This window comes from Barbus barbus (genome assembly GCF_936440315.1).
Source record: "Barbus barbus genome assembly, chromosome: 29".
Taxonomy (NCBI): Eukaryota; Metazoa; Chordata; class Actinopteri; order Cypriniformes; family Cyprinidae; genus Barbus; species Barbus barbus.
In genome coordinates, this window is record NC_136757.1 from 13316064 (window position 1) to 13328630 (window position 12567).

The 12567-nt window shown below is 38.0% G+C and overlaps 1 protein-coding gene across 1 annotated transcript in view; it reads right to left on the bottom strand.

Annotated features, from left to right (window-relative positions):
• The window catches only part of LOC306849078 (hemicentin-1-like), a gene marked incomplete at its 5' end in the record, with an annotated part of 74571 nt that overhangs the window by 2251 nt on the left and 59753 nt on the right, over positions 1–12567 (bottom strand). Inside the window, 25 exons of the mRNA XM_079383935.1 lie at positions 210–336; positions 450–569; positions 873–1184; positions 1304–1432; positions 1514–1639; positions 3636–3755; positions 3943–4077; positions 4332–4451; positions 4588–4647; positions 4755–4995; positions 5616–5737; positions 5883–6020; positions 6307–6459; positions 7480–7650; positions 7751–7832; positions 8006–8196; positions 8877–9011; positions 9088–9301; positions 9399–9589; positions 10778–11047; positions 11148–11282; positions 11528–11662; positions 11774–11881; positions 11993–12157; positions 12432–12553. Of these exons, the coding sequence (XP_079240061.1) occupies positions 210–336; positions 450–569; positions 873–1184; positions 1304–1432; positions 1514–1639; positions 3636–3755; positions 3943–4077; positions 4332–4451; positions 4588–4647; positions 4755–4995; positions 5616–5737; positions 5883–6020; positions 6307–6459; positions 7480–7650; positions 7751–7832; positions 8006–8196; positions 8877–9011; positions 9088–9301; positions 9399–9589; positions 10778–11047; positions 11148–11282; positions 11528–11662; positions 11774–11881; positions 11993–12157; positions 12432–12553 (3822 nt within the window). The remainder of the gene's footprint in view (positions 1–209; positions 337–449; positions 570–872; positions 1185–1303; positions 1433–1513; positions 1640–3635; positions 3756–3942; positions 4078–4331; positions 4452–4587; positions 4648–4754; positions 4996–5615; positions 5738–5882; positions 6021–6306; positions 6460–7479; positions 7651–7750; positions 7833–8005; positions 8197–8876; positions 9012–9087; positions 9302–9398; positions 9590–10777; positions 11048–11147; positions 11283–11527; positions 11663–11773; positions 11882–11992; positions 12158–12431; positions 12554–12567) is intronic.

The window sequence follows — 12567 nt, forward strand, 5'->3', positions numbered from 1 at the left end:
TCAAGTCTCTATGACTTACGGTTTGGTCTGCATGATCCGTTTTATGTGGAGATTTCTGATCCGTGATCATTCTAACAATTACAATAGGGTTTCAGCGCTACGCGCTTGAACCCCTAAATAAAAAATTAAAAAACTACTAAATAAGATTTTCTTTTCATCCATTTCTTTTACTGAGGCTTCCATTCATTATAATCACAAGCAAATCTTACCCTGGATTGCGTCCTCTTTGGTAGCTGGTGGGACAGGGTGTGTCAAGACACTGGTAGCCCCCCCGTGTGTTAAAGCACATTTGGTTTGGGCCACATTGAACACCTTGCACAGTGCACTCATCAATATCTATAAGAAAAGTTGATTTTCAAACTTCTTTTCCACATGAAAAAAGGATTTATATACAGGAATGTGAATCTGAGTTAAAGATTTTTTTTTTATAACAAGTGCAAAAGACTCACCTTTGCATGTTCGGCCATTGGATAATAGTTGGTATCCTGGTGGGCAAGTGCACTGGTAGCTTCCTACTGTGTTTCTGCACTCATGTTGGCAAGGCTTTTTAAATGCACATTCATCGATATCTTTGTGAAAGAAAAAAGATTGTTCTGGTAAATTAAAGTCTTGAATATATAAATTAAAAACAAAATAAAATAAAGTTCAGGGTTGAGGGTATTTAAGTCAAGTGGTTTAAATAAAATAAAATTCAACCCTTCGATGCACTGGCCATCCATACAGCTTGTTGCCCTGCTATTGCTGGGATAGGCTCCAGTCTCAGGTTGGATTGGATAAAATAAATTACTTTATTTTATTTTATCCAATTTATCCAAACTGATAAACTAAACTAAACTAAATGAAAATAAAAAATACAGTGAAATGTTACACACCTATGCAAGTACCATCCTTGCTGGTGTATCCAACTGGGCATTCATGCCTGGGACGACGTGAAGATCCAAGGTGCTCTGGTAGGACTGAGAGGCGACTGAGGTAAGGTCGCTCTAAAGTAGATACCAGCTGGGGTCGCAGCCTGGCTTGTACCCGTGTACTGTTGGCAAATATATGCCCTCTTTCAAGCCCAGCACATGAGCGACCATCTCCCAGAAGGACCGTTCCTGGTGGACAAAGGCAGCGGAAGCTGCCCGGAACATTCCGGCATTGAAAAGCACAAGGGCTGGGTGCCTGCGCGCATTCGTCAATATCTGCAATGCCAAAAAATAACATGCATTAGTTTTACATAGTTTATAAAAGTTATTTCAGACAGTTTTCTTTCATAATTAGACTTAATTAGACATAATTTGACTGTTTTTATGACCGTTACCTAAGCAAGGTCGACCTACACCTTGAGAGCGGTAGCCTCGGGGACAAACACATCCATACCCACCAATCGTGTTCTGGCAGATTTGACTGTAACGGCACATGTGACTGCCAACCTGGCATTCGTCTATGTCTGCGAGGAACAGAGGGCATGTCTCATTTAAAATAAACTGATTTGCTGAAGTAACAGGGTTTTAATTGAGTGACTCCTTACCCACACACATTCCATTTTCCGCTGCGGTCATGCCAGATGGGCAGCTGTCAAAACACTGATATCCTCCATCTGTGTTTCGGCACTGCTGGTGTGCTGGACACACATTCCTCAAACACTCATTTATATCTGATTATAAACAAGCATGAATGATAAGTAAAATGCAAGCTTACAAAGCTACAGTTTTGATTCTGTTAATATCTTTTGAGCACTTCTATGCAAAAAAAAACTTCTATGCATCTTCCACCCTTGGTGTGTTTGTTTAAATGTCCTCATAACTGTGCAGTGAAATAATTAAGGAAATTAAAAATATAAAATATATATTTAAAGGTATAGTCTGAACAAAAAAAAAACATCTGTCTTTATGTCGTTCCAAACCTGTGTAACCCTGTTACTAGAAAACATGTTTTTTGGTGTTAATGGGTAAATATATGTATTTTGTACCATGTGTTGTTTCTTTAAGAACTCGCTTACACGGGGGTTGAAACGCACTTGGTCGAACATGTGCTTAGCAGCATGTTTTTGTGTTGCTGTTATCACCTTGGTTAAATAACAGTATCTAAGTTCATTCCTCCAATCAGGAGGGAGATGGGGCGGGACTTAGAAAAGTGCAAGGAAGATTGAAAGTCAGTCGAAAAAGAGACTCCAGAGAAGCAGGATATCGTCTGGATAAACGGGGATTTTAGGCCATAAAATCCTAAACGTTTCCAGCAGTGAACCAGGAAGTGGACGCGAGAAACAGGGTTTTAGGCCTTAAAACCTAAATGTTTCTTAAGTACAGTTAGCATTTCGTCAACATAGAGGTACCACTCGTACCTTTATAGAGTGGAAGAGTGACGCATGATGTTGATACGAGAAACTCAGGATTTTAGACCATAAAATCTTTTATTGTTTCTATCGATATTTATGTTCCCGTTGGTCTGGGGTACTACTCGTGCCGCTATAGAGGACGGAAGTGAGAAAGATTATAAAGATTTGTGACTTCATGTGATTCGTGGAGTGTAACTCTCGCTGTTTATTTTATGTTGCGAGTTCAACGTATGTCGTGTGATCAGCCTCGGACTCAGGAAGCATCGAATCAGGCCTGCAACGGGGTGGGTTTCAGTGGGAATTGTGTGTAGAGTGAGAGTGAGTGTGGATCCACATATTCGTTAATATGACCGGTCTTAATATAGTATTTCACTGTAATTTTCAAAACTGAGCTGATTGATACTGTTAAAGTTAGGTTTGTTAAAGTTGTGTCTAGAAGAACACAATCGTTAGTATTATTTTGAAGTGTTATAAGCTAACGCTATAGAAAATCGTTCACGTCACGTGGAAAGGTAAATAAAGCCTTCTAAGTGTAAGACAAGGAAAAGGATCAATTAGAGCATATTAGTTGAAAACGAACTGTTTGAAGAGAAAGAAATTAGTTTATTTAAAAGCATAAAAGTCAGATGACAAGTTGCCTTAATCCATTTTTGGTGTGTTATTTTGTTTTGCATTTCTCTCCTTTTGTTTTTTGAATTTATTTATTGTTGAAACTATACATCTACAGCATTCATATAATTTGCCTACTTTAATTCATTTCTATACATTTTTGAAGTCACTCACTTAATTATGTAATGTGTTGTGTTCCATTGCTGTGGGTGAATTGTAGAGTGAGTACGTGAAGTAGGCATAAGTCACCACGTAATCAGTTAGTAATAAACTTCCATCATTAGACAGTTAGACAAAGGATCAATTAGAATTTCGAACTCAGGCTCTTATCAGTCCAGCGGTAAATTGGTAAGGGGGCTACACCTGTATGACTTTCTTTTGCGGAACACAATAGATATTTGAATGTCTCAGTGGAAGTCATTGGGCTTCAATGTTGTTTGGCTCCCACTGTTCAAAATATTTTCTTTATGTTCCAGTTTCAGTTTTGGGATGACGTGAAGGTGAATAAATGATGACATAATTTAATCTCCCACAGTGTAAAATAATATGAAAAACGTGCATCTAATCATTCCTAACTGGTCCGATGGAAGTCTTAGAGTCTCAATTTTGAGAAAAGTGTAAATCCCGTGAGACATGCTATTCAAAAACTCCACTAAACACCAATGAACCTGTTAAATTCAATATGGTTTTACAAAATGACACTGACCCAGGCAGCGATGTCCCACCAGCTGGTATCCTGGATGGCAGGTGCAACGGTAGGAGCCTAGAGTATTAAAACACTGCTGCTGGCATGGAGAGACTGCTGATTCTTGACACTCATCCACATCTGAAGGAAAAGATTGGTCAGTTTACTCCTCTACATTCTGGATAGTTCCTGTATCTAGAACAATTAAATCTAAAGAGTTTCATTGTGGAAATCTCAATGACTTTTCTAATTGTTGTTGAATTGAGAATTGAATAAAGCAAATAAATTCTCCATCTATTATCCATTGGCAACCATATTTTAAACTGACCTTCACAGCTGAGGCCAACTAAACTGGGTTTGAAGCCCAGGCCACATTTGGCTTGACAGCGATACGTCCCAACAGTGTTCACACACTTCTGGTTGGGGTGACACAAGTGGGAACCTTGGGTGCACTCATCAATATCTGAATCACAACAGAAATCACAGTGAGCAACTGTTCTGTTTCCAAGAAAACAGAGATTAACTTTCATTGCCTTCCAGTCGAATATCATCTAGGAACACTTGAACTTTATTATGGATAGTCCCATCAAAATACTGTATCTTGAATTTTTGGGTTTAAAAGTTAATTTGTATTAAACCAAAACAATTCGTAATATAGATAATTTTAACTACAATTTTAACTTCAATTGGAGAACTTATGTTTAATATAGATCTGACCTTGGCAGGTGTTGGACTCGGTAGAGATGGTGAATCCAGAAGGACACGCGCAGGAGAAACCACCCATGATATTATTACATGCGTGTGAGCAGGGAGTGTCAACAGCACATTCGTCCTCATCTAAAAGACAAAACAATAACAAAATATTCCAATTACATTCTACAATAAATTTTGTTTTAATATTGGTAAAAGAATGTTGGCTTTTATAGCTAGTATGCAGTTGCATATACATATTAAAACTGTTTAAAGTACATACCGGCACAGTAAGATGCTGTGTCCAATACAAAACCTTTTGGACATGTCTCTCCATCGCCCTCTGCACACAAACAAATAATTGATTAAGTATTTTTTAATTGAAATATGATTTAAATGAAATCATTTTACACATTGTCAATTAACTGAGAAACTGTCCCATGGACTGACCTGGTATGAGTAAACTGGCAGTCATCTTGAACTCCAGGCTGAGAGTGAAAAAGCTGTAGGTGCTACTTATTCCTGTCAGTCTGAGGAGCTGCAGCAGGGGCCCCTGACGGTTCTCCGGCCCTTCAAAAACCACAGAATGATTGCATCGTAGGGTCAGAGGAGCCCCGTCCCACATGTGATTCTGTGAGGACCAGGAATAAAGCTGCCCGGAGCCTGTCTGCACATATGACTCGTCAAACTCCTAATGAACAGACGGGGAAAAAAATCAAATACTTTTCTAGTATTCATTTTTGTATTAACTATCACTTTAAGAGTACTTCTAACTATACCTACGTTTTTGGTAAATTTTTATTAACGACTTTTCTATTTTTACATTTGTACATGCACTACTGCTTAAGAAATGAATGCTTTTATACAGCAGGAATGCATTAAATGTATCAATTGTGAGAGTAAAGTGTTACAAAAGATATTTCATTCCTGGTTTCACCAGAAATATTATGCAGCACAACTGTTTTCAACACTGATAATAATAAGAATTCTTTTCTTGACTACCATATCAGCATATTAGAATGATTTCTGAAGGATCATGTGACACTGAAGACAGGAGTAATGATGCTGAAAATTCAGCTTTGACAGCAAAGAAATAAATTACAAAAAATAGAATATACTAAAATAGAAAAGTTATTTAAATTTGTAAAATATTTCAAAATATCACGGTGTTGCTGTATTTTTGATCCAATAAATGCAGCCTTTGTGAGGAGAAGAGACATTAAAAACTGTTACGAACCCCAAATTTTTAAAAAAGTAGTGTACATAAATGCAAGTCAGAGAGTCTTACGCCCATGAGTTTGAAGGACCAACCTGCAGATTGAGATTAGAAGTCAACAGCATAGGAGGAACAAATCCGTTGATCACAATGTCCACTAGCAGAGCCCCCTCTGCATCCAGACCTCTGGCCACATGAGTCAGCTTTAAGACCTCTCCTGTTGTTCGAAGGCAGAAGACACATTCAATGGATAGAATCCAAAATGAAGTCCTCTCGGCAACAGAAAATGTGTTTTAGTCCCATTTACAACAACAGATATGTTAATTAGGCTCTTTAAAGTGGCACGCATGGAAAGCTGTAACCTGTGTCAAACTCCAGCTGAGATTCCTGTCTGAACTGCCCTTGACTGAGAGAGAAGCCATTTTGGGTTTCCGGTGATTGATATACAGTTGTCCAGTAAATTGGGGCAAATACTGACACAAGAACTCGCAACAAAGGACCTGTAATGCAGGAAGGTTTCAAATAATAGATTCCAATTAAAACAGGTTCTTATTGTCAGAGAAAGAACATTGGCAGCTTAAATGTTTTGTATGGTACTTCTTGATGTCGGTTTGAAATCACACTTGCCAAATGACAGGTACAATAGAAAGGATTTTTTTTTTCATGCTATCAAGGACCAGTTTCACCTGTTCATGTCAGCTGTACTGTGTGTCAACATAGCTTTGATTGAGCATTTGTACATTCTGGCACATGGCCAAACCACACTGTGCATGTAAATACACTCACCAACACTTGGAGGAATGTTCTCTACATGGGCCTCCAGCGTGCTGGTACCATCCGCTTCATTCTCTGTGATATTGGCCTCCAGATAAGCCACTCCAAACTCCTTCTCATTAATCATGCCTATCAGACTGCCCCGTGCACGCCGCGGAGACTCGCCTACACAACAGAGAAGACAGTGTGTAAGGGTTCTTTGTAGTCTCACTCTGTAACATCACAGACAGTCTGAGGCACATTTTACACTAAAATGGCGAGTTTTTTGGTCTGCAAAAGTTACGAGGAGTAATGGCATGCGCTACAATGAGTGCTTTTGAATATTGTTCAATTCTGGCAACAATAGTATCATAAACCACATTAATATCTCATAACACAAGTGTTGACTGGAGATGCATTTGTTATTACCAGTTGGAAATGGTAATGCGTCTTGGCTGACCACTTGTAAACCATATTAAAAAACCTTAATATCAGGTGGAAATGGGATCTAGAAACATTAATTTTCTTCGATATATTGCTGTAGACATTTTTGTAGACCAACCCAGAAGTTGGCATTACACTGGTTTCCTCAAAAACCCAAAAGGTTTGCAGAAAAATAAAGTTTGTTTCTCTGACTTTTTGTTTATCATGATAATCTTCACAAATTAACACAACATACGAACTTTGACGTCTAAATACAATCGGCAGAAGTAAAAAGCTAAATGTAGGCTATGATTGAACACCACAGTCACATGACTATAATGTCACCACCATCTACCATCATCTCTTTCAGTCTTTTACCTGAAAATTTGACTTAGTTTGTAAGAGCATGAATATAAAACAACAAGGCTGTGAAAGTGGACTATAGTGAGCAGATGAGTTTTCCTGTGATGACATTTAATGTCCTGACAACCTCTGTCCCATTTAACCGCCTTTTAAGTAAAAGCTTTAATAAAGTCACAAAGCAGTATAACTTATATATTTTATGTCATAGAATAAAACTTGAACTTGTGTTAAACACAGACGTTATTTCAAGCTTTTAACCAAAAGTCCATTCAAAAAATCCATTAACATTTGAACAATGGAGATGGACATGTTAAAATACTAACTTGTTTCTGGATTTTGGCCTACAAAAATACATCATCCCTACAGTTCTCTAATCAGAATTTAAAACTGTATGGTTTCTTTCAATAAACACAGATGCACCTGGACACAAAGAGGCCTGACATTTCCTGGAATCCATGTTTGGACCCTCGCACGATGGCCCACCATTGGCTGGAGGTGGGTTATTACAGTATCTGATTCGCTCCTGAATGCCTTGCCCACAGGTGGCACTGCACGTGCCCCACTCCTCCCAGTTTGAGTAGCCCCCTGGAACTGCAAAAACAGTACAGAATGTGAAATTACTTTAAATGCAAATGTAAAACATACAGATGAACGAAATATGGATATACATGGCTCTAATAAAATTATTTACCTTGTACTTTAAGAGATATTGTTCTTTCCGCAGCACCCGCCTCACTTTCAGCAACACATCTGTACTCTCCTGAATCTCCAATCTGGAAAACACACACATTTACCTCTCACACATTTCTTTCATTAGAATGTGCAGTGGTGAGCTGGTCAAATAGACTTTGACACCTTGAAAAGCCATATCTTATTCAATCATTTTAGCGTTGCACCAAAACACTAAATAATGTAGTCATTGTTCACACAAATAAGGACTGGTTACCGTGGCACTATACAGAGCCAGAGAGCCATTGCGGAGGGGATGAAACCGCAGAGAGCCAAGAATCGCCTGGCCATCTTTGTGCCACCGCAAGGAAGGAACAGGGTCCCCGCTGACAGCGCAGTCCAACATGACAGCTCTGCCCTGAACTACAGTCTGAGAGGTGTGGGCTTCCCCTCTCAGCATGGGAGGTTCTGCAAAGACAGAGTGTATGCTTAACAGTAGCTAGCTCTTTAAATTAGAAAAATTTAATTTAACATATTGAATTTTACAGTCACAAGGCATCATCTAGAACAGTGTTTTTCAGCCTTTTTGACTTTGAAGAACCCAATATGTAAGCCAATAGGTTTCCGATGGTACCTTTCATGTTTTTAAAAAAAATTACATAAACTTGGGCTGTCTGTGGATTAAAATAAACAACAAAATAATTATAATTAAAATAAAAAAGTTTTAGAATTTCAGAAGTTCTAACAGCTAAATATTATTTGGGGTTTACATAGCTTTTCCAATTGTTTTTGATTTACAGAACAAGGATTTTAGAACTTGGCATAACTATAAAATGTTGTTAAAATTAGGGTACCTCATATATCCAAGTTCTCCAACACTGTGGGAACCCTGGTTCTTCAATTAAATAAAAATGTCAAGGGAGTGAATTAAAACAAAAGATCTCTTAATTTTTTGTTTTGTTTTATTTTAAAAAATTTAAGACTCTTTTGTGCCCCCCTTGGAAGACTGCTGAGGGCCCCTTGTGGTTGAAAAACACTGATCTAGAAGCATTCAAACACTACTACTTACATTGTTTTTCACTTTTGAACAGTGGATTGTTGATCACACTTTTTGATGGATTGTTGAACACAACTGAAAAAATGCATACCTCTGACACGCACGAATGAAAGAGCCCGTATGGATCCTACAGTGTTCTCTGCAATGCAGACGTAGGTGCCACCATCACTTACAGTGACATTGTCAATAATCACTAAACTTCTGCCAGATCCATCAACACTTGCACCTGTGGGCAAAACAAGAGCATTCTTGTTATGCTGGAAAAAAGGTATCGAAGGAAAGATGATAAACTCCTCCCACACCTGTATAGGGCCTGTTGTTGGCAGTCCAGGTTATGGTGGGGGGTGGAGTACCCTGAGCATGGCAGGAAAGGGTGAGACTTTGGCCTTTATTCAACGTCACATCACCAGGTAACTCTTTAAAAGCAGGTCTCATGTTAACTGACAGGCGAATGTCCCGTCGAGCTGTTCCAGCAGTGTTGGTGGCTACACATGTGAACAGACCTGCATCACCAGGCTGCAAACACAAAGTAACGTTATGACTTCATATGAAGGGTATTTTAAATGAATTCATATGAAGGGCATTTATATCCAATAAAATGCATATTACTGACCTCTGCCCTTTCGATAATCAGTTCTCCTGACCTTAGCAGAGTGAATTTGCCCGGGAGGGTTGGCACAGGGACTCCCTGTTTCTCCCAGCTCACCCTGGGCTCTGGAAGACCCTGTGCTGCACATGGCAGCAGTGCTTGAAATCCCTGGATGACAGACATCTCTGACTGACCAACAGAAATCTGTGGTGAGGCTAAGAGGAGAGGGATATAACGATACTTATGAACAAAATGTATGTTGATGTCTTTCATACAGCCTTTCATACAAGTCATTAATAGGTTTAAAATGCTTAAGACTATAGTTTGATAAATGTAATATAATGCTAAATATATGTAAGCATATTTTATTTTACACGAGCAATATCACATGAGTGGCAGTGCGATATATCTGTATATCAGCATGGTTGTGATTCAGCCGTAGGCACGAGGATGCAGGCAACTACATTCTCACCCAAAAAAACTCTTAAAACTACATTCCATGACACTCTCTGTGAGAAATGCTGCAAACAGAGTGATACAAACGGTGAAATGGTTGGAGTTCTGTTACCACTAGAATATCACACTCCTGGAAAAGGCTATCAGCCAATCAGATTCGAGGACCAGAAATAACTATTGTATAAATAATTATAAAATATAAAAATATAAACAGATTTTTTATCTATTTATTACGCTGTAAAAACATTTTCTTCGTCAGTTATTTTATCGTATCGTCAGTAAAAAATATGTAAGCACATTTAAGACAAGATACATATATCTGTTTAAAGGCTTATTTATTTAAAGTGATATATAATATAAATATAATAATCATTCATTTTAAGACTTATTATATATTTTATTATAATAGTATACGTTTCAATGTTGTATAATAATAATGTTAAGACTGTTGTTTTCACCACACTGAATTTCTTTTAAGCATAAACATTAATATATATATATATATATATATATATATATATATATATATATATATATATATATATATATATTTTTACATTTATGCCAAATTATAATTTTTCAACATGGATGTATACAGAAAAATAAAATACAGAAATAGTAGACATTTTTGTAGCGTGGGGCTTTTCAGAATACTTAATGTTTGAAAGCAGTTAAATTTATGCATTTTTATGTATTAGTAAATATTTATTATTATTAATATATGTTCTAATAATTAATATTACAATAGCACAGACTTCATTGTTGTAAAATCATTGATATTAATAATTCTTGTTTTCACCACATCAATAAAAATTTTTTTTTTCTTGTTTTAAGCATAAATTGTTGTTAAAGTTATGGTTAAAAAATAATAATTTGCCAGTGGTGGGAGGTGGGGGCACATTATATAAACTTGAACAAAGATTCTCTTGGTATTGTGTGGAACTCACTGTGCAGAATTAGTCTGATGTCATGGCTGGCTCTACCAGCGTTGTTTCGGGCTGAGCAGGTGTAGATTCCTACATCGCTGCGTTGAGTGGCAGTGATGTGCAGGGTGCCGTTAGAGAACAGTCTCAGGTGTGTGCCCTCCACCACAGGCCTACGCTCCCTGTGCCATATTACTTCTGGCTTAGGCTGACCATCCTCTGTACACTCTAGACTGACCGGCTGGCCAAGAACTGCTGTGTACTCCAGACGAGGTACAGACAACACCGGAGGAACTGTCACAGAAAGTCACAGTGATATGAACATGCAACTGAATCTTAAGTCTGATATCCTGTATAAGCACTTATCTGACTTCCTAAGATAAACATGTCGTACCTTGTACAATGAGGTTGGTTCTTCCCATAGCTGTTCCTGCTTCATTCTGTGCTAAACACTGGTATGTTCCAGCATCTCCAAGAGTGACCCGTGAGAACTTCAAAGCTCCATTGGGGAGCACTGCCAGTCTATGACCTAAAAATATCCACAAACATAGTATATATGCTAGATATTAATGAAAAAGTATTCTACTATAAGCACTTGTGTCATACATGATCTCTGAATCACAGTGTTGATACAACAAGATGTAAAATTTAAAGATAAAATATTGTCTTTTTTGCTCATTAGACTAATAATATTATTAATATTTCTAGTTTTATCATTTAAACTGGTAACTAATCCAATTTCAATAACTACAGGTAGGCTGCAACTAAACCAACCTGTCGCCACAGGAACACCATCTCGCTGCCATGTAATGGTGGGTCTTGGGAATCCTTGTACTTCACAGGGTAGCACTACTGAGTGATGTAACACCACCTGGACTTCTTCTGCCATGGGTCTGATCTCTGGGGGCTCTAAGAACCCAACCCAAACCATATATTTTAGTTACTGTGCACACTAAGTGTCCTTACTATTCATAAGATGATTTCAAGTAACATAACATCACTATTACACCTGTATCTTACCCTGTACAGTAAGAGTAACGTGTTTGTAAGCCACTCCAACAGAATTGCGGGCAGAGCAGGTATATTTGCCAGCATGACTAGGTGTTGCAGCCAAGATCTCCAGTGCACCTACAACACAATGAAACAACTACAATGAAATTATCTACTAAAGCATAGGCTTAGGAATATGGATAATAGCTGAAGCATGTAGCTTCTGGTGGAAGTTTGTCTCAGATTCACCTGTGGGCAGCACACGGTAACTGCCCCCTCGAGCGCCCAGCTGCATCCAGTTCTTGTTCCAGCTGATGACAGGCTCTGGATGGCCCGTGGCATGACATGGCAACACGACAGGGGACATTTTAACAGCCGTAACACTGCTGACATCATCTTTAATTACAGGAGGAACTGAAAAAAACAAAACAATATGAAAATAAATAATGAATATGCACAGACAGTATGAGTTTACAATATGCTACAGTATATGTACAGTTACCCCAAAAAACATTTGGACATTTTACCTTTCATTATAATAAATGCCACTTTTTTTTATATTTTATTATAAAAATGAAAAGACATTTGTAAATGTGGCAGAATTCTCCAAACAGTTTTTGGGCTATAGTATATGAGTGTGAATATGTATTTTTTATCTCTTATTATACACAAATCTGTTACACAGTACCTTGCAGAATGACCTCTATGACCCTTCGCTCTTCTCCAACCTCATTGGTCACTGTGCACTCAAAGTAGCCCTCATCCTCAACAGACGGTGAAGTAATGATCAGAGAGCCAGAAGACATTAACCTTCAAAATAAAAA